The 26,601-nt window shown below is 49.5% G+C and overlaps 5 protein-coding genes across 5 annotated transcripts; 2 read left to right on the top strand and 3 right to left on the bottom strand.

Annotated features, from left to right (window-relative positions):
* Nucleotides 1–4,537: 4,537 nt before the first annotated feature.
* On the bottom strand, nt 4,538–5,656 carry LOC120649208. Its single transcript, XM_039925935.1, has one exon. The coding sequence runs from the start codon at nt 5,380–5,382 to the stop codon at nt 4,612–4,614; it is 771 nt and encodes a 256-aa protein (XP_039781869.1). The 5' UTR covers nt 5,383–5,656; the 3' UTR covers nt 4,538–4,611.
* A 2,564-nt stretch (nt 5,657–8,220) lies between these two features.
* On the top strand, nt 8,221–9,979 carry LOC120649211 (short-chain dehydrogenase reductase 3b-like). The gene is made up of 2 exons (XM_039925939.1): nt 8,221–8,937; nt 9,039–9,979. The coding sequence occupies exons 1-2, from the start codon at nt 8,924–8,926 to the stop codon at nt 9,817–9,819; spliced, it is 795 nt and encodes a 264-aa protein (XP_039781873.1). The 5' UTR covers nt 8,221–8,923; the 3' UTR covers nt 9,820–9,979.
* Nucleotides 9,980–12,988: 3,009 nt separating this feature from the next.
* On the bottom strand, nt 12,989–14,272 carry LOC120648948 (translation initiation factor IF-2-like). Its single transcript, XM_039925571.1, has one exon. The coding sequence runs from the start codon at nt 14,270–14,272 to the stop codon at nt 12,989–12,991; it is 1,284 nt and encodes a 427-aa protein (XP_039781505.1).
* Nucleotides 14,273–14,838: 566 nt separating this feature from the next.
* LOC120649210 (tRNA:m(4)X modification enzyme TRM13-like) lies at nt 14,839–17,879 on the top strand. The gene is made up of 9 exons (XM_039925938.1): nt 14,839–15,080; nt 15,157–15,231; nt 15,309–15,605; nt 15,687–15,924; nt 16,430–16,487; nt 16,678–16,764; nt 16,844–16,975; nt 17,164–17,302; nt 17,553–17,879. The coding sequence occupies exons 1-9, from the start codon at nt 14,947–14,949 to the stop codon at nt 17,773–17,775; spliced, it is 1,383 nt and encodes a 460-aa protein (XP_039781872.1). The 5' UTR covers nt 14,839–14,946; the 3' UTR covers nt 17,776–17,879.
* Nucleotides 17,880–17,941: 62 nt separating this feature from the next.
* LOC120649209 (squamosa promoter-binding-like protein 6) lies at nt 17,942–24,260 on the bottom strand. The gene is made up of 11 exons (XM_039925937.1): nt 23,136–24,260; nt 22,533–22,714; nt 21,680–21,967; nt 21,358–21,587; nt 20,368–20,442; nt 20,185–20,292; nt 20,000–20,117; nt 19,740–19,881; nt 19,504–19,636; nt 18,821–19,411; nt 17,942–18,654 (listed from the first exon to the last, which is right to left on the bottom strand). The coding sequence occupies exons 1-11, from the start codon at nt 23,726–23,728 to the stop codon at nt 18,217–18,219; spliced, it is 2,898 nt and encodes a 965-aa protein (XP_039781871.1). The 5' UTR covers nt 23,729–24,260; the 3' UTR covers nt 17,942–18,216.
* Nucleotides 24,261–26,601: the final 2,341 nt, after the last annotated feature.

The following is a 26,601-nucleotide window of genomic DNA, read 5'->3' on the forward strand; positions in this document are numbered from 1 at the left end:
ACCATTGCATTTATTGCAGTAGGTGAACGTCTGCATTGATATGACAGAAGCTGAGGCGTTTCATTGACCAGGGGATACTATTGATCGCGTATTACCAAGGCAGTGGAGCCGCTGGCGCCGCCCATACTGCGTCTACCAGATGGATACGACGGCTCAGCTTCGCCCATTATGACGCTACATAATAGCCTCAGCAGGCCACGCCGCAAGCTACGCTACTCCAACGGGCGCCTAGTTGACGGGACAAGAAAAGACCCCCCTGAGTCAGGAGAGCAGCAGTAAAGATTCGCTACCACTGTAGCCACAGTCACGTTGGGCCCACCTGTCGGGGCATCAACGCCCTATGTATCCGCTCCCCCTTGATCTATAAAAGGGGGGGACGCCGCTAGAAAACCTCAGGCTGAGCAAGAGCCAAGGCCAGCAGAGGATAGGTTCATACACACAACCAAGAACAATACATCTCACAGTGGACGTAGGGTATTACGCTCCGGCGGCCCGAACCACTCTAAATCGTGTGTTCTTGAGTCCTTGCCCCAGCGTAGATTCAGCCTCATCGCCTAGTACTTCCCCGAGTACTCCCTCACTGGGAATAGGCGGGTGCGTTCCGCCACCCGGCTGTGGGTACCCCTAGAATCCCCACAACATTTTGGCGCCGTCCGTGGGGACGCACAGGCGCTGACTGGATCTTCAGGCTTCTGGGGCCGTGTTCATCCTCTGCAACGACGAACAAGAAGATGAAGGGAGGCAGGGCCACACTCACTCCGCCTGTCTTGGCACCGGCGCGGCAACGCCCTCGGTGCGGCGGCGCACGACAGCGACGCCTGCTGTGCGTCACCACTGCGACACCTCGGAGCCGACGTAGCGACGCACAGCGGAGGCGCCGCTGGGCGCTGTTGCCCCTACGTCGACTCAAGGTTTTCTCTCAAGCAACGGCCACATCTCCTCTGCGGTGGCATGGTGTCGGCTCAAGGCTTCCTCTCAACATGGAGCCTGGAGCCGACGGCCATCCCGGAGGAAGTGGACCGTGTCGTCCTGCCGTCTCCAGCGCCGGAGATCCACCTCAGCGTTGCTCGGCGCTGCTGCAGACAGGACCCCGCCTCCTTGTGCGGGGGCCCCTGGCGCTAGCACCAAGGACAGGCCGGCAAACGACCGCACTTCTCCACGCGTCGCACCGGTCCATATGCTGCGCAAGCGCTCTGGTTTCCATAGGCAACGGCGACGGCAGGGGGAGGGGGCCTCTTCCATTCAAAGCCAAAGAATTTGTCTCATGCCATGTAAGCATGTGACAGCTCTTAGGCAAGAAGGGGTCCCCCGAGCTCCCGAGGTGATGCTGGATGATGCGGTTCAGGCACGTCCAGGGCGCCTTCACCTCCGAAGAACACGCTGTATAGCATGCAGCCGTAGGTTACTCCTAAGAAAAGACTAAGAGAATTCCTCCTTTGTAATAGCGTGGCGTCTACGTGTGTGTCCAGAGCGGTCAAGGTCCGACCTTGTAAACCCGACCTTTGGCCCTATCACACAAACAGGCAAAAGCGGTCCGGAGCGGTGGAGGTCCGACCTCGTAATCCCGACCTCCGATGTATACCGTGACAACCACAATAATAAAGGAGACTTTCTTTCTCAGTTTTACCTAGGCTCCACCCTGATTACATCTATTCGCCTTGGTTTAACTATTCTTTCCTCTTGACCGGAGTTTCCCTTATTGCTAACAATCCAAGTTAAGTTGCTGGCTTGTGGTCAGGTGAAGACACCCCTTCTAGCTGGAAGGCGGTCCGGACCCCTAGGGACCTACTCTGGGGAAGTAGTATTTATATCCTGGGGTAGAGAAGCTCCGCGTGGCTTAGCCTGGTAATGTACCCTAAAGTTTACGTACTTCACTACCCTGTTACAAGTACTCTAGTATCCAAGACTGCTGTCTTTAGAGGTCCCGGGCTCTCTTCTAGTATAAGGCTTGGTTTCTTTGCACCTTACTATGAGGTCCGGTAACATGCTTCATCGGATTGTCAGCAAACGGTCGCTCCAAGTCCACTCCGGTGGCCCGCTCCGGCGGAGACCGCTCGCCACGGTCGCTCCAAGTCCACTCCGGTGGCCCGCTCCGGCGGAGACCGCTCGCCACGGTCGCTCCAAGTCCACTCCGGTGGCCCGCTCCGGCGGAGACCGCTCGCCACGGTCGCTCCAAGTCCACTCCGGTGGCCCGCTCCGGCGGAGACCGCTCGCCACGGTCGACAAAAGCCAGGTCCGGGAAGCGGTGCTTGCTCCCTGAGCGATCCAAAGTCTGTGTAGCCGCTTAGCTTGGTTCCATACCCTAAGCCTACACCTTCGTCGCCCCATGGAGAGCACTCTAGTACCTAAACCTAGCAACAGGCATACCGGCCTCAGGGGTCCGGGATGCCCGCTCTCTCCGTGGGCACACCAACGCAATCAACTTGCGTAGGAACTCATCACGATGGTGGCCCCACCTGCGGGTTCGTACCTCACCCGAGGTGGGCCCGGGGGCCACTGTCGGTACCCCAGGACTGGGGTACCCCCTCTTGCTGTGCCTAGGCAAGGATCTTGTAGTTATCCTTAACTACATCCAAACAGCCGGACCCCTGAGGTCCGGAATCCTGTTCTCCCAGCAGCGGTCTGGGCCGATCCTCAGTTGGGGAAGGTCCGGAGGCACCACGTGTCCCGGAAAAAGGCAGGAACTCGTGCGCAAGCAGTCGGGGCTCCGGACCTCCCCGAGGAGACCGGACCCCCTGTATAATAACCGGACCCCTCGCTAAGGGAAGAGATCGACGCCCCGCGTCGGGGTGGTCCGGGGCCGCCACGTGTCTGCAAGACATGGCCGTTTGGGTTTCTATACCAACGTTCACCCACCATTGCATTTATTGCAGTAGGTGAACGTCTGCATTGATATGACAGAAGCTGAGGCGTTTCATTGACCAGGGGATACTATTGATCGCGTATTACCAAGGCAGTGGAGCCGCTGGCGCCGCCCATACTGCGTCTACCAGATGGATACGACGGCTCAGCTTCGCCTATTATGACGCTACATAATAGCCTCAGCAGGCCACGCCGCAAGCTATGCTACTCCAACGGGCGCCTAGTTGACGGGACAAGAAAAGACCCCCCTGAGTCAGGAGAGCAGCAGTAAAGATTCGCTACCACTGTAGCCACAGTCACGTTGGGCCCACCTGTCGGGGCATCAACGCCCTATGTATCCGCTCCCCCTTGATCTATAAAAGGGGGGGGACGCCGCTAGAAAACCTCAGGCTGAGCAAGAGCCAAGGCCAGCAGAGGATAGGTTCATACACACAACCAAGAACAATACATCTCACAGTGGACGTAGGGTATTACGCTCCGGCGGCCCGAACCACTCTAAATCGTGTGTTCTTGAGTCCTTGCCCCAGCGTAGATTCAGCCTCATCGCCTAGTACTTCCCCGAGTACTCCCTCACTGGGAATAGGCGGGTGCGTTCCGCCACCCGGCTGTGGGTACCCCTAGAATCCCCACAACAAAGATATTACTGCATACCTTGGCTTTTTCCTTTTTTTTTGGACGAGGTGGTGGAAGCTCTTGCTCTAATTCAGCTTGAGTAGCGTTACAACCTTTCTCTATATGTCCAAACTGAAAGCACCTTTTGCATTGATATGGTCCTCTTTTTCCTGGCTCTCCACTAGCCTTGATTCTTTGTTTTCTTGGTCTACCAGCAGCCCTTTGCAATGGTGGAGGAATCATTTCAAATCCTAGATCAACCTTTGGCCATTTAGACTTGTCATTCATTGTAGTAATCTGAAATTGATAAGCTACCTTGATCAACCACCGGAAGGTCTTTGTAATCCTTAATCCAATTATTGAAGCATTCTGATATGTTGTTGTTAACATAATCCACTTTGCATTGTTTGGAGAATTTAGATCTGCTCCATATCAGCTTGTGATGCTTGTTTAGAAAGTCTATTGCTTTAGGACAAGAAGTTGCAATTTTCTCCATCAATGCATCATGTCTACGAGCTGTACATGCCCATGCACAAGTCCACATGTACTTCAGCACCTCACCTTTATACTTTTTTCTAAAATTAGCCATCAGGTGTCTAAAACACTCAAGGTGCTCTACCTCACCTTTGAATACTTTATTGACAGCATATGCTAATCCTTTACAAGCATCAGTGTGGATTGTTAACCCAGGTGGTAGAGTGCCAATTGATTTTTTTAGGTTGCCCATGAACCAGGCCCAATTGGCATTTGTTTCCTTCCCAAAAATCCCATATGCAACTGGATACATCCAGTTGTGTCCATCAATGGCAGTTGCTGCAGCTAATTGCCCATTGTACTTTCCAGTCAAGTGAGTAGAATCAATGCCAAAATATGGTCTACATCCAGACAAAAAACCATCAACACATGCTTTAATGCACACAAACATTCTTGAAAAGTGCATTTTTCCATTGATCTTCTTGCAATCAATCTCAACAATGCTTCCTGGGCAAATTTCTTCAAGAGCTGCTTTGAATCTCCATAACATTGTGAAGCTCTCCTCCCAAGTACCATAAATATCATCCATTGCAGATTTTTTTTCCTGACCACACTTTTAAAATATGATAATTCAATATTGTAATGTATCTCCAATCTCTTTTGTCACTTCCTGGCACCTAGAGTTGGATCCTCTTTAATAATATCTTTCACTCTTTTCGATATCCAAGTTGTCAATGCCTGATGTCCCTTCATCCTTGCTGAACTAGAACAAGTGTGATCAGCCAATTTTGAGAGTTTGACCACCATGAATGTGTTGCCACCATGAAGTTTCTTTGCAAAAACTCTCCAACCACAGTTTTCATCTCCACACCTTGCCATGTATCTTTCTTTGTCACTATGTTCAACCCTAGTCTCGAACTCATTCTTTATGGCATATGTTCTCATAGTCAAAATAAACTCTTCCTTATCTCCAAATGTGTCTCCTTCCTTAATAACTGGATTTTCTTTATCATGAATTGTGTGAGGAACAATGTAATCATCTACCATAGCAGCCTCATCATCAGGAACACATTCAATATCAAATTCTGGAATAGGTCTTGCCCTCTTTCTTTTCTGCACCTCTACTTCAATATTTTCTACTGGTTGTACATTATGAGTAGCAGAATCTACATTGTTGAAGTACCTCCACTCTTCGTCTACTCCAGTTGGCTCATCTCCATGAGGATCACAACCAACAGTCATAAAGTGTTCCTTCTCCTCCTCTTCAACCATTGGTGGTCCTGCAGTTGTTTCTCCATATTGTGGTACCGCTGCCCATTCAAATCCCCTAATTTTCATATCGTCAACAACATTCATTGCAGCATGTGTGTCCTCACCAACCATATTCACTGCAGCAGGCATCTCATTATCCTTCTCAATTCCGCCCACTATCATAAGAAATTTCACTAATTGGGACGCCCTAAGCAAGTTAAGAAGCTGACCATCTGAAGTTAACTTGCATGTCAAATGCGGCCCTGTTACAACCCAAAAATTTACCCTTTGGTTACTGCCCCAGAAATATCCTTCTCTAAAAATATCATTCTCGGGATCAATGACTGCATATTGTTCCGAATCAACAATCTAGCTTATGGTCCGACCCCGATTGTACTCTCTTTTACCATCTCTAGTGCTGAAGTATGAGTTGACATTGACCTCTACTTTACAAGCATTCTTTGGATCAATCCTACCACATGCAAGCCACAAACATATAGAACAGATATAAATTCTAGCAAAACAATTACAAATTTGAAGAATACAAAGCGGGAGAGAGGGGATTACCCTTCTGGAACTTCAGTAGCATCCATCCCTACTCAAATCCACGATTCCTTTTCCCAGCACTATAGAATCCCCAAAACCTAGGGTTTAGACAAAGCAGGAGAAAGAGATGAACAATAGAAAATAAGAGGGAGGGAGAGGTGCGCACCATGGAAGGGAGGCCTGCGGAGGTGCCGCTGCCGAAGGGCGCGCGCCGCCGGCCTGGTAATCGCTCCTCTCTGTGTGCGTGCGTGTGTCCTGTAGTCGCTCCTCTTGGGTTCGGGTGTGTGCGTGTTCCTGCTTTTGGCCTGAGGTGGGCTGCGTGAGTGGGTTGGGATGGGTTTTGGGATTTTCTTTTTCTTTTTAATCAGCAGCTAACGGAGCAGCCTTTCTGCCGTTAGCCCATGCTAGAAATCAACAACGGAGCGTACTTATCTATACTTCAAACTTTTAATGGTATTTTTCTAAACTTTGAAACTTTTAATGGTATGGACCCAATTTTCCCTTTATTGCCTAATAAGAAGATTCTGTTTTCCAGGCATCCGATGTGTACCATCACCCTTAGTCAACACACATAAAATAATGTATGGAATTTAGATCCTTTAGAAAGTACACCATGTGACTAACGGGGCCAAGGCCACGTTCATTTTTACTTCCCAAGGACCTTTGCAGTCACGGCCAATTTTGCTTTTTAGTGTGGGTTAGATTCTTTTTTTTTACAAGTGTACATCCAGATTTTCTAAATCAGACTAAAAAAATCTTATGCATTATTGTTGGGTTGTGTTTCAAAATCTGCAGCACGTCGATTTTTACAATTAACGGGCACGAGATTGTGCCCAGTTGCATTATGCAAAGAAGAGGACAGCACACGTTGATATATATGGCCGTGTTTAGATCTTTAGGGGTAAAATTTTGAAATGAAATCTTGATATTTTGGGTACTAAATAAAATATATTTGCAAAACTTTTTGCACGGATGGATTGAAAATCGCGAGATAAATCTAATGAATCTAATTAATCTATAATTAATTCATGATTAGCGGATGATTACTGTAGCATTGTTGTTGCAAATCATGGATTAAGTAAGCTCATTAAATTCGTTTCGCGATTTACAACTCATCCGTGCAAAATGTTTTGTAAATAGATTTTATTTAATAATCTATGCATGTGTCCAAATATTCAATGTGATGTTTTTGGGCGTAAAATTTATGTATCAAACAGGGCTTAACGCCAAAAAAAAACATGTGCGGCATTCAGCAGTCTACGCTGACAAGTGGAGATGCAGCTCTGATTTCTGACTTCGCAACTTCAACTCGCTTTCCAACCCTTTTTTTTCCTTTCATTTTCACGAGATAACTTTTCTGCGGTTGGATTTACACAACTTACCGTTTGGACAGCGCTAGATGCATAAGGTAAAACAACTTGTTACATAAGAGTAGCTCCATAGGCCATAGCCGATGGTTTGAGGTGGACCATGGTATGTAGTTTCTCTACCCGGTGCATAATGATTGATCAGTAGCAAAAGAAATTGGCAGATTATTCTTTTGATTTTGGGCGGTCAAAAAATTCAAAAGGGGGAGAAAGAAAGTTACTATATTCTGCTGGTAACTAGCAACAATATTTTTTCTATCATATCAAATCAGCACCAGCCACCAGCCAGCCAAATATACTTTTCTCTCACAGCAAATCAGCACCAGTCACCAGCCACCAGCCACCAGCCAGCCAAATATACTTTTCTCTCACACCAAATCAGTACCAGTCACCAGCCACGTTCAGTCGAACATAAGAATCAAGATGACCGTGGGATGAACAGCAAGCCAAGCTGGATGGGTGTCTTGGACGGACGGGCCAATGATTCATCGACTGTCGTCTGAACGCGTCGACATGTCAGTCAGCGCTGGCTGGCCGCGGCAGGAGTAAGCAGGATGCAAACAGATTCAGCTGGATTGATGCTTGAAGCTGTGAAGTAAGAATCAATTTTCATTTTTGCCTTGAATCCATGGTCTGGTCTCTGGTCCCTGAATGGAATCGAATCTTCAGTCTCACGGACCACCAGCAGAAGCAGTCAGCAGTCACTAACCTTAACCTACGTTCTTTTTTTTTGAAATTAACTTAACCTACGTTCTGAAACCAAATAAGGATTAGCTTAGCGCCAACACACTGATAACCCCTTTTTTCAGTGCTTTGATTAGAAGTGTCAAGAAAGCACTGACCCGTTTTCTTATCACACCACTGAGAATTGGAGAAGAAATCATACAATTCAGTATAAAACCGACTGATAACTCAAAAGAACGCCTGTGCTCTGAGTGCCGGTTGCCTGCCGCGATCAAGGGCGGCTGGCAGTCAGAGCAATTTTTTGATTTCACTGCTGCTCTTGACCTGAGACAGCGAAAGAGGAGATGGAGTTTAATAGCATAATGGCGCGAGATGCGATAAGAGCATTGACCATCTAGAAGCTCCAACTGCCCAGGGTGTGAAGGCAAGCAACAACAAAAATTCCTGCAAACTTTGCGCAGCAAGCTTCGCATTTGACGACGCCAACAGCATAAAGATCACAGCTTTCCTCTTGGACGATATCATTCCATAGAAAACGCAAAGCCGTTAACAATATAATGCAAGCAATCCTGAGATTTCCTCTGATCGCTTCTTTTCTTATATAAGAAATGGCGTCTTTCTAGATTTGCCCTTAAGATTGAATTTATTTTTTCTGTTTCATGTTCAGATTTCTTTCTTGTGTGGATTAGTAACACAGTGCTAGCAGTGATCAGTGCCCGGCGCAGAGGAAGCATGCCAGCCAGAGCCGAGGGAGAGTGCAATGGCTGTGTCTGCCTCAAAGGGGGCAATCACCCATGGCCTCCACATGCCTCCATCTCCTCCTTCCATCTCGGCTGCACCAGCTTTCATCGTCTTTCCAATCGATCAATTTTCGAGGAACCATGGTTGGACCATGATGGCAGTTTGTTACTCTTTCTTATTACTACTATTTTGCAGCAATCAAGAACTAGTTTATTAATCGTTTTGCGAGTGTAACAATGCTCAATCATGTCCTCTCGATTCTTTAAAAATTAGTGTTTTTATTAAAATACTGACAAGTTAACGAAATCTATAGGAAATTGCGGCCTATATAAACCCATGCTGAGTCCATCCCTGGTATAACGGGCTGACGAAGTTTAGCATCGACCATGTCCAAGCCGAGGTGAGTGTGCTGGCGGTGCTGTTTTTTTTTTTTTTGGTTCGAGTTGCGACGTGCGTGCAGCTCGTGAATTGACACCGTTGGGCTTTCGTCGTCGGCGACAGGTTGGACGGCAAGGTGGCCATCGTCACCGGCGGCGCGAGCGGCATCGGCGAGGCGGCGGCGCGGCTGTTCGCGTCGAGCGGCGCCACGGTGGTGATCGCGGACATCCAGGACGCGCTGGGCGAGGCGGTGGCCGCGTCGGCCGGGTGCACGTACATGCGGTGCGACGTGACGGACGAGGCGCAGGTGGAGGCGACGGTGGGCGCCGTGGTGGCCGCGCACGGGCGGCTGGACGTCATGCTCAGCAACGCCGGCGTGCTGCTCCCGACGGGGTCCGTGATGGACATGGACCTGGCGGAGCTGGACCGCGTGATGGCCGTCAACTTCCGCGGCGCCGCGGCGTGCGTGAAGCACGCGGCGCGCGCCATGGTGCCGCCGAACGGCGCCCGCGGCGGCGCCATCGTGTGCACGGCGAGCGTGGCGTCGCTCCAGGGCGGGTTCGGGCCGGCGTCGTACACGGCGTCCAAGCACGCGCTGCTGGGCCTGGTGCGCGCCGCGGCGGGGGAGCTCGGGCGCCACGGCGTGCGCGTCAACTGCGTGTCCCCAGGCGGCGTGGCCACGCCCATGAGCTGCGCGCTCATGGGCGTCGGGCCAGAGGAGATGGAGGCCATGACGTGTGCCCTCAACGTGCTACGCGGGAAGGTGCTGCGGGCGGAGGACGTGGCGGAGGCGGCGCTGTTCCTGGCGTCCGACCAGGCGGGGTTCATCAGCGGTCACAACCTCGTCGTCGACGGCGCCACCACCGCCGTCAACCCTGCCGTGCTGCACACCGTCGGACTGTGAACGCCGACCGTACCCTGTGTTATTTGCCGTTGTCATTGATCTGGTCCTTGTGTTTCTTTGTTCATACACCTCTGCACAATGTCATGAATGTAACAGTAATGCACACCATTGTATTGTAGAACACTAGAACTCAGTAAAACAGCTGTGTCATTTGTTTTTTTTTTGCCATGTTGTTGAAGAATCGAAGGAAACAGATCGACCTGCCGCTGGCTGGCGGCGCAACTGGGCGGATCTTCAAGTCTGAACCCGAGGCGCTGTTGGTTAGTGCGCACATGAGGCCATGATCAAGGTCAGCCGGTGGGGCACGTGCATCTGGCAAAGCTCTAATGATTCGGCAACTAGTCGTTGTGCTTGCAAATCGTAATCACTGCCGTTTGACACTTGACAGGCAGAGAGATTAGTTTAAGAGAAAATTATTTATTTGGCCCTACAAAAAGTTGGCCTTAGATTTTTGGCCCCTTTCAACTTTCATTTGCTTTCTTGACCTACTTTCAACTTTCATTTGCTTTCTTGGCCCTTCCGTCGACTCCCGTTAGTGGCTCCGTTAGCTGTCACCCGGCCCCACGAGTCAGTGTCAAGAGAGGCCCGGCCGAGCCTCCATCTCGCCCTCGCCGCACGCCGCGCCTGCCCTCCGCGCTCGGCGTCCCCATCCCTCCCTGGTGGCTGGTGCCTCGCCTGCCTCCTGCTGTGCTGCAGCCGCCGCCGCCGCACACTACCGCTGGCGCCGCTGCCTTTTTGCCACGGTGCCCCACATCTCCCGTGCGCGCCTCGCCGCCGAAAGCCGCAGTAGGGCCGCCCGCGCCGCTCGTGCGCGAGCGCCTTGGCCGCGGTCACGCCGCCTCGCCCCAGGCCAGCCCTGTCCAGAGGTAGAAGAAGGGCCTGGTTGTATGAACCACCGGCCGGCTTTTCCCCAGCCAAAACGGCATGTTGCTCACCAGGCCGCAGTGAGCCTCCATCCCTTCCAGCCGTCACACGCGCCTCCCTGGCTGCTGGCTAACAGCCCTTTTATCTCTTTCATGGCCGGCGCACAAAGTGGTGGCCGCCATTGCCGCCAGCGATTCGCGAAGCCAAGACCTCCACGGGTCGATTCCATTGACCAGTAGCACCTCCTCGATCTCGCCGAGCTCCCTGCCCTCTCACCCAAAGCCGCCGCCCGCCACAGCGCCGCCACGCGCGAGGTCGAGGCCGGGCGCGCCCAGCAGGGCGCGGTCCCTCGCGCGAGACGCGGCCGTCCAGCCGTGGGGCAGGCGGCGTCCAATCCCGGGCACCGGAGCTCTTGGGGGCGACCGGGAGCGGGCTGACGGAGAGCGCGGCGGCGGCGGCCTCATCGCGATCGGGGGACTCGGAGCCCGGGAGGACTAGGCGGAGCGTGAGGACGGGGAGGAGTACGAGGAGGAGGCTGGCGTCGGCGGCGCCGCTGCCGCGGTAGAGAGGCAATGTAGTCGTGGGGTTGAGGAGCGGCGACATCGGGATGGGGCGACGGCGCGGGGAAGAGAGAGAGAGCGCGCCGGGGGAGGGGATGCGAGGTGGAAGAAGGTCACGGATGACGTGTGGGGCCAGGGTGGCAGTAACGGAAGATCCCGACGGGAGTGGACGGAAGGGTCAAGAAAGTAAATGAAAGTTGAAAGTAGGCCAAGAAAAGCAAATGAAAGTTGAGAGGGGCCAAGAATCTAAGGCCAACTTTTTGTAGGGCCAAATAAATAATTTTCTCTTAGTTTAAGGGAGACATCACTGAAACCCCGTGATCTTGTCCAAGCAGGAACGGAGCACCAGAGTTTTGAGGGCAGCACCTGCTCCTGCTTGACGGGAAGAGGAAGAGAGGAAACAGTTACCTGCACTAGGCTGCTGAGAGTGACCAATCGCTTTGTGCAAAGAGCTGGCATCATCGACGAGCTGGTAAATCACCAATCGATCCTACTAATGCAGTCAAGTACTCAAGTTCAGAGCAGCTCAATGAACGTCTGAATATGCCCAAGAGCCCCCCAGATGACGCATTGCTGCTATTCAGATGAATCACTCACTCTGAATTGTCGCATTCTGTGCTGTGGGAAATCCTGGACAGAGAAGCTGCCACCAAAGCTTAACACTCGAGGTTGCTCTTTGTTAATTTTGTGCGTGAATGGCCTGAAAAGAAAAATCAGACTGGCCACTTCGTGCGCATCAAGTTCCAATCTTGGCTCTCAGTCGCCGGCCGGCCGGGACGAGGCTATCGCGCGTAGCTAGCCTCCCCCCCTCGAGAGCAAGGTTAACCTAACCGGTGGGAACCGGTCCGGTTTGACCGGTTACCGGTCAAACCGGTCCGGTTCCGGCCGGTACCCAACCGGCCAAAATTCAAATTTTAAATTTGAATTCAAAAAATGAAAAATTCCCAAATACTTCAAGGTGTGATGAATTTAATGGTGTCAAATTTTCTCAAAAATTCATTCATTTAGTATAGTTTGTGGGAATTTAAAGTTAAATCAAAAAAGAAAAAGAAAAAAAATGGGCCGGCCCATGAAGGCCCACCGATCAAACCGGTCAAATCGGCCGGTAAACCGGTCAAACCGGTCGGTAAACCGGTAAAACCGGCCGGTAAACCGGTTGCACGGGAGCGTTTGAATTTCAAACCGGTCAAACCGACCGGTAAACCGGTAAAACCGGCCAAACCGGCCGGTAAACCGGTCGGAACCGGTTGCACGGGAAAATTTGAATTTATTTGAATTTGGATTTGAATTCAACCGGTTTCCACCGGTTACCGGCCTAACCGGTCCGGTAAACCGGTACCGGAGGGCGGCGGTAACCGGTTTCCGGTTGGGAAATAAAACCCTGCTCGAGAGTCGATAGAATGAAAGCCTCCAGAGTGCTCAACGCACTCGAGAGGCTGTGCAAATCCGGATCTCACCGATCAGGCCTCGAGCAGAGGCGGGGCGGGGCGGGCCGGCGGCGCCGCGGCGGGACTCGCGAGTCGCGAGCAAGGGGACGACCATGTGGCCGGGCTGAAAAATATGTAAAGGGGCTTTTCTGCTAAAACGCACCAGGGGCTGAGACGAGTCTCGATCTGGACCAAATTTTAACCGCGATCCAATTTAGAGTACTTTGAAGAGTTTCGGATCCGCTAAGGCTATCTGCACTGTCATTCCTCTAAAATCATCCTTTATAAGAAATATTCTCGTCTGATCATCGAAATTTTTTACTCTACACTCAATTTTACTACACCCGTCATATTTATCATTCTCTGTACCAAACTACCCATGACCGGCCCGTCAGCCTCCCCTCTATTTTTTTGACTCCCACCGTTCCTCCCCCGTGTCTCTCTCCCTCGACTGGATCGTCTGTCCTCCGCCTCCCCTTCTTCTCTTCTCCACTGCGCCGGTGAGAAGGCCGCCGTGTCTAGGGTCAGCTTGGGCCGGCGGTGGCCGGCGAGGCCATGCACCCCCTCCCCATCCTCCCTCCGCGACGCCCCAGGTGCTGAAGATGGTGCCCCGCCGCGGACAGCTTCCTCTGCCGCCCTCGAGCTCGCTGGCCGAGCGGAGGCGCCGGCGCCGGCCCTCGATTCCTCGCCCTCCCTCCACTCCGGCGGCGCCAGCTCGTGCGCGGGCCTGGGCGTGCGTGGGCGACGTTGGCCTTGACCAGCGGCGGCCTCCAGGCTTCCTCGGCGAGCCGCACCCTCCTCCGCGCCACCCCGCACCTCCCTCTCCGCCGGCCCTTTCCATTGGCCTCCTTCTCCAGCGGCCACGGTAGCGTGTTGAGCAGGGCCGGGCGCGCTCGGCCGCGGCGGCCCCTGCTCCCTCCTCGCTCTGCGTTCCGGCTCGTGCGCGGCGGAGACGACATCCATGGCCGACGCGGCGGCGGAGGAGCAGGGGGGCAGCGAGCCGGCGGATCCGGACGGCGCCTCTCCGCCCCTCGCGCGCGCAAGCGGGGGGGAGCTGAGCTCCAGCGGCCGGAATGGCGCTCCGTCCCCCCTCTCTCTCTTGGCCAGCATGGCGCCCCTGCTCCCTTCGCAGCCAGCGGCCGCCACGCACCCCTCCGCCACGCACGGCGCAGGACGCACGGTGAAGCGGGCCGGCGCGCACCCTCCGCTCCACCGCCGGTGAACGTCTCGGCTCGGCTCCGGCTCTCGGCTCCTCCGAGCGCCGGCCGCGGCGGGGCGGACCCGCGGCCACGGTGCGCGCAAGCGGGCGCGGCGCGCGCGCGACGCCGCAGAGCGGAGCGGAGCGGCCGCGGCTGGGCGGCCCGCAGCGGTGGCCATGGCGGAGCTCGCGGCGCTCCTCGCCCGACCTCCGGCCGCCGGAGCTCCGCCGCGCACAGTAGGGCCACCGCCTTCCGGAGGTTCGCACGCGGGCCCACGAACACCACCGGCGGTCGTCCCCGGCGTCGCGCTCTGCTCCTCCTGCGGCCTTGCCGCCCTCGCGCCGGGCGGTTGGGACGCGCGCGGGCGGGCGGGCCCCGCGCCACCGGGGCGCGTAGCGGGCATCCGGTATTCCGCTCAATCCAGCGGAATCCAGCCCCTCCGCAAAGATAGCGTGAGCTATCGAGTACACCGCTGCAGCAAAAAAAGTCGATAAAGGTTTACTGAAGGAACCTTTACCGTGCACTGGTGCGGGTAGCCTAAGATTCGGAGTGGTTTGGGAGAGCTCTAGGTGGCTCCAGCTCCAATTACGATCACGACACTGTTCATCAAATCTGTTTTTCTCTCTCAACTCTCCTCTCAGATACTGTATAAGCTAGTTTTTTACTCTTCTATCTCCACGCTATAGTGACACTATAGTGTCGGAGCCGACGGAGCCCAGCCAAAGAGGACGTAATGTGTAAAGTACTTGCTCACCCTTTTCCCTAGTGCGCATCTAGGCCGTTAATGTTCAATCGCACGGTATCCGTGTAATCAGATTTGGATCGAGGTTTGTTTTGATGAACTTTATAAATACTAAGGGCTCAAATGTAAAAATAACAGCACCACTCTTTCCTTCGGGCTAATCTGAACCGTTTCTATTGGATCGTACGGTCACTATATCTCGGCGCAGACTTCCCGTTTCTAACCTGAACCCGGAACCTCTCTCCTGCCGCCCGGCGCCACTGTTCCGTTCCGTTCCGTTCCGTCCCTCTGTCCCTCTCCCTCTCCCTATCGCCACCGCGCCGCCGCCGTCAGAGATGGGCCGCGCTCCGGCGAACGGCAAGCGCTCACCGCCACCGCCACCGCCACCGCCTCCTCCTCCAGGCCGTTGCCACTTCTGGCTCCCGAACAAGCGCCGCCACTGCGCCAACTCCTCCCTCCCGTCCTCTCAGTAAGCTACTCCGACGAAGCTTCTTCGCTCGTCAGTCTAACCCTGAACCCTAACCCTGGTCCATCCTGCTCCTCAGGTACTGCGGGAACCACCTACCCGAGTCCTCCTCTGGCGCCGGCCGCCGCGTCCCGTGCCCTGTCGACCCCTCCCAGTTAGCCCACCACCACCCCACCATTTGGATTGGCTCCAGCATCGCCACTAACCCCTGCATTTTCTTCTCACACGCAGCACGGTGCTCGAGGAGAACCTGGAGGCGCACGTCGGAAAGTGTCCCCTGAAGAAGCAGATCGCCGCGCTCGCTGCGCAGCCGTACTACTCCAAGGGCATCAACTCCGGCGGGGCTGAGGCCGGCCGTGGCATCACGTCGGCGGAGAAGCGTGCAGCCGTATACAGGCTTACGGAGGATGAGTTCGGGGGTCTGCTTGGTAAGATCCGATCGGTGCACGCGGCAGCAGCCATGGCCATGCGCGAGTCGTATCTGATCACCGGTGCTTGCGACAAATGGATGGGTGGGCAGGTCGATAGGTGGGGGGAATTCGCCATTTTGGGAGTGTAAGGCTCATTCTGCTATTGGGAAGTGATTTCTGATGGTGGATTGGATTACAGGAAGGTGCCGTACCAAGAGAAGCATGTCGCGCAGCAGGCGTCCATTGTTGGGAACATGGAGGAATTTGGCTTGCTGCACAAGGGTAGCACTGAGGTGGTCGCCGGGGAGAATATGGCAGCGAGTGCTCAGGCAGTTGTGGAATTTGGAGCTGGAAGGGGGTACTTGACTCAGGTGCTGGTGGACTGTTATGGGATTAGGAATGTGTTCTTGGTTGAGAGACGGTCCTACAAGCTTAAGGTCCGTAAATCTAAACAAATTATTATGTTTTCGACATAAGATCTGTATTAGTGCCCGCTGTTGGTTACTATATTTTCCAAAATGCAGCTTAGCTTCACAAGGCCGCGATTTTTCATCATAGTTAGGCTCAATAATGATAATGATACTTTGTCTCTACTTTTTGCAAAGTGATGTATCAGTTTTTGCAACCTCTCGAATTCTTGTAGCTTTAGTGTTTTACTATACTTAATGTAGGCTGTATTTTGCAATTGAATGTTAAGACACGTTGACTTGTGTAGTTGTGTGTTGATTCTAGTGATGTGAATTTATGATTTAACTTGTTATTCTTGTCTTAATTTAATGCCTCTGCAGTTAATTTGAAGACATATCTAACATTTTGGATAATATGTTAATTTTAGAGCAAGCTTGATTGTATTATGAATTTTTTTTTGAACATTTTAGCAGCTTACTGTTATGCTAAATTTAATTTCGCCAAGACAAGTTTTTTAACCACATAAATTTCTAGGCTGATCGAAGCTTGCGTCAGAACGAAGATGCTACCTTGGAGCGATTGAGAATTGATAGTAAGGTTTCTCTTTCTTTTCTATATTTATTGGATATCAAACATAATGAATTTCGAGTGGTTTGTAAGCACCTTCGTAACTGAGTCTTTTTTGTGTGTAACTGACCTGGTTCATTTGATCATTTATATTTGTGTGGTTGTACTTTCTTAAACAAATATAATCACTGATAAACAACATAAACACAATGCAGTTGAGGATTTGAACCTGCACGGAATAGAGGCATTGAGGGGACTTAAGTATCTAGCAATTGGAAAACATCTCTGTGGACCCGCAACAGGTTGTCCAACTATTTGAAATTCGTGCATTCATTTGTGTTGAGAAAAGCTTATCTAAGAAAACTTCTCTTCCATTGTCAGATATGACCATGACTTGCTGTCTCCCTGAACAATATGATCAAACAGAAGAAAGGGTCCATGGCAAACAAAGTCTTCAGGGCCTTGCTCTAGCTACCTGCTGCCACCATCTTTGTCAGTGGAAGCATTATGCGAGTAATACTCTTTTCTAAGATTGCTAAGCATTTCAACAAAAAGAAAATGGGATGTGTCTTTCACTTTCACCTCATTTACATATAAAAGTTTGTTATTTCTTGAAAATTATAGCAATTCTGTTTGAATTGCTTGCCAAGTAATTTATTTTCTTAAACTGCTTGCCAAGTAATTTTTTCCCGTTACTGCAGATAAATCTTTCCTCTCAGGACTAAGTATTACAGAGGAAGAATTCCATGCCATGACATGGTTTAGCAGCTGGGCTGTGGACGGTGATCACAGCTCCCCAGATTCCTATGTGGAAGTTGAAGACACATCTTCCGAAATCAGGTTGGGAATCATTAAGCATAATTATCCCTTGGGTCTTGTCTGCATTTTCTATTGTCCTTAAAGATATTCTGTTCCGACCTTTAGTCTCGTCTATGCATATTTCCTGGTTATCTGAAGTTTATTTTCAGTCAACATTTAAATTACCCCAATAATCGAAGTTTTGCATTGCAAGCTCTGGAAATTTGGCTGTCAGTCATTGCAAGCTTGATATGTATTTGATGACCTTTCTTTGTGTTGGACTATGGTGCAGAGAACCAGAGAAGCCTGATTTGGAGAACATCGGAATTGAGAAGATAATCCGAAGTATGCCAACAGGGGAGAGGGCCTCTTTGGGATTCATGTGTAAAGACATCATTGATACAGGGAGGCTGTTATGGCTTAGACATAAGGGTCTAGTTGCAGATCTTGTAAGCTATGTTCCATCAAATATTTCACCGGAGAACCGTCTACTAATAGCAAAGTGTACATCTTGATGGGTCTGAACAGAAAATTCGTGTGTTTCAGCCCCCCATGAAAATGCAGATTTTGAATTGTAAAATATTGTTCCCACAAGTACAGATTTTGAGTTCCGACATCACTCCAAGAGCCAATATTATCAGTTTTCAATCTGTAACATATAATAAGGACAAAAGGTCAACATATACAAACGAGAACACGTTTTATTCTGATGGTTCACAAAAGCTCCGCAAAGAATGAGTTCTACAATACAAAAAATGGATTAATGGAATGGAAGCATGTTAGGTTGTAAATATAGTTGATATTGACGATGTGTAAGCTTACAGCAGCGACAGGATACTGCTTTAAATACAAAGGAACTTCTTCACACGGTAATTATGTTCCTTTGATCTTAGCCACCACACTAAAGCTCTCAACTTACAAACAGCAGCAAGGCTTATTTTTCATCCTAAAACTTCTTACATCGGTCCACGCTCCAACAACTCCCATCTGAATGTGGGCGCAGCATAAACCCTGGGAAAGGTGTGAAGAAGTATGCCCACACAGACACAAACCACGGCAACTCCCATCACCGTCAGCATTGCTGGCCGGTAAAGGAAGGTCCTTGCCCCAGAATTTGGATACACCCGCGCTTGTTGGGTGCAGAGGAGGCAACGTGGCACTGATGCAGACATTGGCCTGCAGATCTCGAGGCTAACATCACCAGGCTTAGCACCATCAGGTATTACAGAGCACATACTGCTTGGAACACCGAGGACAACATGGCCTTTGCCAAGATGCTTATCAATCTTCTTGTGGACAAGATTCAGGTAAGCATCATTGCCTCTCTGCCGAGCATAGTCTTCTGGGGTAAAGCCTGTTTCATCCCGTGCATTACTCCACGCACTAATTCCAACCTGAAAGGAAGTCGCAACAGACTATTAATAGGTTAAAAATAAATGTGACGTTTCATAATTCACGTATCATCACTTTACAGTTTAATTTTAAGTGTGTATGTCTGCTTTAGCCAAAATATCAAAAGAACGATAATTTACAGGTTCCAAGAACTAGAAAAGAGAATACCAGTCCAGGATCATCTGTCAGCGCATCCAACACATCCTCAGCATCACTAGTGGCAGCTGCTATATGAAGGGGGGTAATTGTTAATGGGCCCAGAGCATCAGGTCTGAATAGGTATGTCTGTGCAGTTCCCTTAGAGTTTTTATTCGGTTTGTATCTCAGCAGAAACCTAACCATTTTAACAGACTTCCTTCGGACAGCAGCGTGCAACAAATTTTCTGAAAGCACCATCTCTTCTGGAGATTGGGATCCCAGATCAACAAGGCCAATAAATAAGAAATTTAACAGCATTTCGACCACAGCACACCACTCCCGCTCCATGGCAAATATACCAAGTTTCCTGAATCTCCACATGTTAAAAGCAGCTAGAGGTGTATCCGTTTCAGCCTGTTTAGACATTCTGTTCGCTCTATGAAGAAGCCAACCCAACTCATTTAGAAACTCCAAGGCTTGGTCCCTGGCATTATCATCAACAACTGCATATTCGTCACTGGAGGACTCAAATATGCTCTCCAGCTCAGAAACCTCAGAGCATACATCCTTCTCAGCAATTATAAAGGGGAAGAAGCCATTGCTAAATCCACTATCTTCGACCTGAAATTAAAGGTGATATTCAGGGGAAATTCAAAGTTTCATAAGAAAACTGGAATCACCATATCATAAAAAAGCTATATAACAATCTGTACCTCTATAAATCCTCTTCCCCTTGAACCAGGGACGGAACAACAAAAACTGAGGCATTCGATGTCCTCAGCATCGTCTGCTACGGTATCTGTGTCTTCCTGGAATATACAACATCCTTCGTATGAACAAATTACCCTGCAAACATGAGCAGATAGAGTTAGATATAGAATAAGCTGAAGGAAACATCAAGGATTAAACTACTTCATTGATAAGTTAATCCAAATTTAAGATGAAGTACCTCGAGGAAGTACTGAGTAGATTAAAACCTTCTACTCTGAAATTTATTGTTGCGGAATAAGGTGCAGCAACTGGTCTGACACGTAAAATCTTGCAGTATTGGTGAGAACTGGGTGCCAGTGGTCTGTCCAACATAATTTGACCTGCAGCAAGATGAACGAATGAGCGTGATAATTAACAAATTTCATACACAATGAATACAGAATAAAACCTGAACATCAGCATAATTGTACAAGTGCTAAGCGCCTGGGATTGGCTCACCATTGTGCATAAAAGCTAACTGTTGTCGAACCATCACAAACACCAAGCCTGATGCCCAAAAGTTGTCAGTGGAGCTATTCAAAAGCTTGTCCAGGTGCAGGCTCATATTACCAGAAAGCTGCAGAAAAGACTGTTAATAACCAAACAAAAGAGGGGCACTATTTTGACAAAATTAAGAAGTATACCTCTCTCCATGCAGACTCAACTAGCCGAAGGTATACTGTTAGAATAATACAGCCAGGTCTAATATAGCTCTCTATATCGGTAGGGCTACTTGACAACCAACCAAGAATCTGAAAATTTAGGGTTTGAAGTGTTAGGTTCAGGATACATTTCCTTGCCCCATGCTGAGAGAATGCATAATTTACCTGTGACCGCAAAACTGGAGGTAAATCACTGGGAACTTTGTTGAAAAGCTTGAAGACAATCTTATCAGTCCGGCACTGCAAGCAGAATAATAAGAATCAGGGGTTTCACAAGAAAAAGGAGGGCACCTAAGCATAGTTAGGTGGTGCAAATCCATTATGAAATACTATGGTAAAACAAGTATCTTGGTGTATATGTGAGTGCTACCAAGATTATGGCTGTTAACATGAATTCTCTCCATGCATAAGTTTCCATAGATGTCAGAGGACTGTCCAGTTCATGTTAGACCTTTCTAGTATTAATGTGGCATTTCTGTACAGAGGAGATGCAATGAAGAGTGCCTATCTGATTAATGTATTTTGAAGAGAAACTTTCTTGGTGCATAATTTTTTTTTTACACTTCTAGATTTGGATCTTGGGAATTGAAGACTTGTTTGTGCACAGTTCTATCAAATTTCACGATACAAATCTTTTCTGCTTTAGTTCTTGACAGCGGCCAGACCTTCTAGTAAGGGTATCAAAAAATCAGGTAGGTCTAAAACTCAGAAGGCTGAAAGAGTAAAAGGTAGCAGTCATTAACTCCCTAAAGCCAAGCACGGATTCCCAAACTAGTCCTGCATGAACCAAATGTATTCGACATCTAACTCCCTCATAAATGTGTTGTTGAATTGCTGCATAGCCCCCCCCCCCCTAAATACGAATTTGATTGAAATTCTCTGTCCAATTCAAATTCCAACCTTGAATATTCGCCACCTAAGAAAGTTGATTCCTGCTAACAGTTGGATGTGCATGTATATATACTATTGACTAGTCCAATAGCATATTGGCAACTAGTGAGCTGTCAATTTCCCATTAAACATTTGCAGTAAGTCAAGATATGTTTCATCAATATATAAAACTAATACTACACAGATCGATATGTCGTACAAGAACTCACAATCTACCCTTTAGCATTCTTTATATGAAGCTGTTGCAAGGAATAACAGACAAACCTGAGCATCTCCATTTGAGCTTGACAATGATTGTGTTGATGTTGAATCTGAATTGCCACTAGTTTGTGGTGGACTTTGAGTAGAATCTTGCTGCATCCATGATGCACAATTAGGAGAATCAGCTGCCTTAAAAGCAGGTGTAGGTGAACCTTCTTGCCCATCCTCAAAGCCTTCCATATCGTTGCAAGTGTCATTCAGATCAAAATCCTTGAGCTTGCATGATGCAGGCTCTGTGGAGGCAGAGAAGAAATTTAAGCTGAAATTGTTACTCAGAAAACAAGCTCTTAAGGTTTAACAATGTACCAATGGTTCTACATCATACCTGGAGTTACCACCACAGTAGCCTTCGATTGTACTGGCACAACAGATGATGATGCCTGTCCACGATGACTACCATTCCCGAAAGGCAACTTAGAGTTAGATGGCCCTGCAGCCTCTTCTGCAGCATTAGTTGTTCCAGAGGTTCCAGCATTTGATCCATTTTGCAGGCTTTGATATGCCTCCAGGAGTTTACAGAGTTCTTTTGGCTCCAGTGATTTGGCAACAGACCCTAGGTTCTTTAAAAGAGTGGATAGCAGCTCCTGGCTGTTTGAATGCTGAACACTGTCAGCTGCAAGTACAATTCCAAGAGTCATGTATATTCCTGAATATGATCATATGAGTTGCTCTGCAGGCCTAACTATGCTCATAAGGGAGAAGTTTGGGTGCGCTAATTATCTTGGAAATGATCTTTCACAGGCAACAAGAATAGCAGTAAATAGAAATAATTTAAGGTCACACAGCTTGCAGATTCTATCATGTGTAAGATGCTAAATTGCTCAATATGATATTCTAGCACGCAGCTGCTGGAGGAACTTCCTATGAACAAACCAAGAAAATAAACATTTAATAAACCAATATATGGAACTTCCAACACACATAATACCATGTAACATCCTTATGGCCTAAACCTATTGAATTTCCATCAACATGTCAAATCTAACAAGAACTTATATACTCTTGTAAAACAGAATATGATCTCTAATCTTGTCCTAAATCTATAACAAGAAAATTCCATTAAAACACTACTAACACAACTTCATAAGACTGAAGGGAAAATAAATTATACAAGTATCAGAACCTTCATATGTAGAATAGGAAACTGTGTATGTGGTATAGCAAGTTAGCAAACTTACAGTTCAAATTAGCACAAATCCCAATAAGACTCAACAATAGATAATTGCTAACTTTGTCCTCAATTGAAGCAGTCCCACCAATTGCGATATCAGGGCGGGTTTTCCTCCTCCGTCTATTGTGGCCTGCTAAACGTCGCCGGCAACTTCGCTTCCCTTCATCAAATTCTTGAAGAAGGTGAAATCTGCACAAGAACATGTATAATAATTACAGAGAACTTGGGGGGTAAATATTATTTTAAGTATACAGTGACACCAACGCATTACTTAAGAACTTAAGTTCTAATCATGAAACTATTTAACCGCTTGGTGAATGCTCCGATCTCTAAAATTTATACTAGAAGTTTCCTTGCAAACAATTTTGACTTAAATATTGCCATTTCATTCTAAAAGTGATAAATGTGACTTTTCATTTATTTTCTTCTACAGCTGACAGATTATGGCGATTCTCAAATATCACAAGTTGGAAAACAACATCATGGTCAGAGTTTTGCACGTCTAAAATCTGTGTCTGGCTGCGCTAAATATAGCTTGAATGAGATACTCTACATTCATTCAACTATGAACAAATAATTACATGTATAGCAGCAGGACCATAAAACTAACCTACTACATTGCTGGCAGAACCTCTGGACGGTGTTCCCGACAACAGCGGTGCTGGCCTTAGCATGCATCTCACAGACCTTGTGCCGGCGGTGGTAATCCTTAGCTGCAGACAGATCAGCCCCACAGCCCTCAACCTGGCATGCGGGCCCATTTGAGCTGCCCCCTTGCACCCGGATCTTCTTTCCATTTCTGTCATCCTCGTTTACATCACTGCTCTCCATCACTCCGACACCAACAGCACTACCCCCAATTCTCAAGCTCAACGACCCGCCACCGTTCACAATCATGTCCTGATCCTCCCTATCATCATCATCAATTACCACTACCCTTTTCCTCTTATCAGAGTCGCCTCTATGGCCACCATTCCTAGCCACCTCTGCCTCGGCTTCCTCGGATGATGATGGCGAGCTGTTCAATCCTGAGCCATTCGCCGCAGCAGTTGGCACCGGCGTGGCAACAAAGCGCTCACTGTCCCAGTTCCAGTCGTTGAGGTCCCATCCAAACACCCTGTTCTCACGCCTGTTCAGGTCAAGCTCACCCAGCCCGCTGCCGTACAAGTGGCTGCTCTGCGCGCCGAGCCTGGCGGCCTCCATGTCCGCGCTCACCTGCCAAAACCCTTGATGAACCTCCGATCGCAGCTAGCCTCTCGGACTCTTTGAAGGAGAGCAGCAACCTCAGGTGCCGAGAGATCTAGTCGGCTCCCCTCCCGCTCTGGAAATCGACAAACGTGACTCCCACGCAGCCCCGGATCCACACCAGAGAAACCCACATACCCTCGGGCCTCCAGCTCCGGCAAGCAAGAATCAGAAACACCACCACCAATACGAGCTCATACGGCGCGAATCACCGAAATATTCCAGTGGAAAAAAAATACTGACGCGAATCAGAAAGACCACAAACCGAGCAAATTGGCAGCCCAGGCCGCAGCTTCGGGGACGAATCGAGCTCCGAAGCTGACGAACTGGGCAAATCCGGCGGGAGACTAGGGAATTCGGTGGGGTGGGGGGGGATGGGATTTGGTGGGAAGGCAGCAATGGAGTCGAGGTGGGGAGCAGGGGTGGAGGGGAAAGAGCAGAAAGGCAGAGATGGGATGGCATGTGTGAGTGGGGAGATGATAGATGGGGACCCGTTGCGGGGTGTGGACTAGGAGAAATAGTGCTGCCACAAATTGCACGCCGCACCCCCAGCGGCTACACGACAATTGGCAACGAGGAAAAGGGAAATTAGTGTGGTTTTTTCGGAGGTTTGATGCAATGATAAGAGGATCTAATACGTCAAGATTGGTTAGAGGCTAAAAAGTAAAGTTTGAGAACGGACTCTAAATTCCGTGTTTTGAAACTAGTAAGAAAAAGCAAGCGTTCAACTGTAGACGTATGAGATAGTAAGATGATGACCAAAGGCATTAAATTATATACGACATTTGTATGATGAGTAGTTATAACGTCAGCATTGACTATTTTTACCGATCTAAAGGTTATATGATGTCACAAGTTCACAACATATAAGTGGCTAGTATAGTTGGAAAATAATTTAACATTCGATTATCACATCTTTTTTACGAAGCTAGTAAGGAGCATGCACATAAAAAGTATGAAAAATTGGTGACTTAATCATCTTTGATACACATAATGGCCACTCGTATACCATCTAAAATTAACTTGTAAAGGTTCTGTCGGTGTCCTGACCCGGCGGTCCGGACCCAACCAGTGATGATGCTGCGTGTTCCTCGTCCTAGATGTTGATGCAAGAGGCAACACAGTAACGCACGGGTTTATCCTGGTTCCGGCCACGGGGCCGTACGTCCAGCAAGGGGGTGTGCGAGGGCACTGTATTATCTTGCACCGGAGGTGCCTGTAGTAGGGGGTACAGGCGAGGCGAGAGAGGGAGGGAAGCTCCCAAGTCTCTGCTAGAGAAGGAGTTGATTGAGGCGAGTGCCAAAATCGGGTTTCAGAAAAGCGTGTGTGCTCTGCTAGTAGTACGAAACGTTGTGTCCTACCGAATGGGCCGACCGCGACCCCCTTAAAGGAATCTCGTCTCCTCCTTTTATAGACACAAGGAGGGACGGTGTACATGCGCAGGGGATCGTGGAAGTCGTCGTCTTTTCCCCGAATCACGGGGGTGCAGTGGTCGAGCACTATGGGAAGTACATTGTGGGGCATGGCGTCGGGCGTGGCAGTCGTCCTGGGCATCGTCCTCGGCCTTGCGGAGATCGCGCCGGCGTCCTGACAGCCCCAGCAGGCGGCATGGTCGTCGCTGTAGGGTGTACCATCTTCCAGGTGTGGCGTGGCGGCGTTCCGTGGGCCCTGCAGGCCAGGGTCTTGCATATATATATGTGCGCCAGCGGTAGTGGGGCACGTGGCGGTCCCGGGCCCCCCCTGGGTGGAGTGCTAGCGCGTGCGCTAAGGGGGTCTGGGAGTCACGTGGAGGTCCCGGACCCCTCGAGGGGGGAGGTCCGGGCCTCCGGCTGCTAGTGCGGAGCATCCCTCCTTGGGGGACACGTGGCGATGCCGGATCCCTTCCCGAACAGGGGACGGGTCCGGGGCCGTTGGTGTGGTGAGGTGGAGTCCGGACAGCTGGAGTTGGCAGAATAGTAACGGGAGCTGTGCCGAGCACGTCTCGTACCGCGTCGCAGGTTCCCACAGTGTTGCCACAGTGTAGCGCATCTATGCCGATAGATGCTAATGGTAAGTGTCGGTGATTAATGACAACCGTATGCGACTAACGTGTGTTTTAAAAGAAAACTCAATGACTGGATTAGTCTCATTTGAAATATGAAAGGAGACCCCTCAATTCGAAATAATCATGCGTACCAAGGACTCAATTTAAATGATTAAGGACCTTTCTAGTCTCAAGTGTCACAAGGAGATGAAGGACACTTGATTTAGCTAGATTTTATAGTTTCTAGTTCTTAATCGTACTATTAAGAGGGGTTCATGAGTTAGTAGCTTGATCAAAATTGAGTTGGCCTTAGAAATCTTGCACACTCACTCAAAAATAGCAAAAGATGGTCAATAGAAGTTAACACAACTCTTGGAAGAAGAAATAATCAAAGTCACATTCGAATCCAAGTCAATTCAGCTGAAAACAAAGAAAAACAACAGCACCGGTTGAACCGGTGCCCTAGCGTCGGAGCATCCGATGCATGGTGGAAGGACCGATGCCCTGTCGGTCTATCTTCTCTGGAAGCATGCAGGGATCAAGTCAAAAACTCTATAGCACCGGTTGAACCGATGGTCCCAAGAAAAGCACCGGTGCATTAGATGTACTTTGTTCCAGAGAGCATGTTTTGGTGGACTTCAACTTCTTTTCAGCACCGGTTGAACCGACGCTTCAGAATCAAAGCACCGGTGCATTGGATGTACCTTGTTCCAGAACGCTTGTTTGAGTTGATCCGTGAACCTCTTCAGCACCGGTTGAACCGATGCCCCTACGGAGCATGCACCGGTGCAATGACGCAAGCGTGGAC

The sequence above is a fragment of the Panicum virgatum genome, chromosome 9K (genome assembly GCF_016808335.1).
Source record: "Panicum virgatum strain AP13 chromosome 9K, P.virgatum_v5, whole genome shotgun sequence".
Taxonomy (NCBI): Eukaryota; Viridiplantae; Streptophyta; class Magnoliopsida; order Poales; family Poaceae; genus Panicum; species Panicum virgatum.

Bases quoted from the DNA above. Each gene is read 5' to 3' on its own strand.
- LOC120649210 (XM_039925938.1), top strand. From the start codon at position 14,947: ATGGGCCGCGCTCCGGCGAACGGCAAGCGCTCACCGCCACCGCCACCG. The intron at 15,232-15,308 runs GTTAGCCCACCA...TCTCACACGCAG, and splicing joins TGCCCTGTCGACCCCTCCCA to CACGGTGCTCGAGGAGAACC. The intron at 16,765-16,843 runs GTTGTCCAACTA...TTCCATTGTCAG, and splicing joins TCTCTGTGGACCCGCAACAG to ATATGACCATGACTTGCTGT.
- LOC120649209 (XM_039925937.1), bottom strand. From the start codon at position 23,728: ATGGAGGCCGCCAGGCTCGGCGCGCAGAGCAGCCACTTGTACGGCAGC. The intron at 20,118-20,184 runs GTATACTTCTTA...TCTTTTCTGCAG, and splicing joins TTGAGTCTGCATGGAGAGAG to CTTTCTGGTAATATGAGCCT. The intron at 18,655-18,820 runs GTATTCTCTTTT...ACTTCCTTTCAG, and splicing joins TGACAGATGATCCTGGACTG to GTTGGAATTAGTGCGTGGAG.
- LOC120648948 (XM_039925571.1), bottom strand. From the start codon at position 14,272: ATGCCCGCTACGCGCCCCGGTGGCGCGGGGCCCGCCCGCCCGCGCGCG.
- LOC120649208 (XM_039925935.1), bottom strand. From the start codon at position 5,382: ATGATAGTGGGCGGAATTGAGAAGGATAATGAGATGCCTGCTGCAGTG.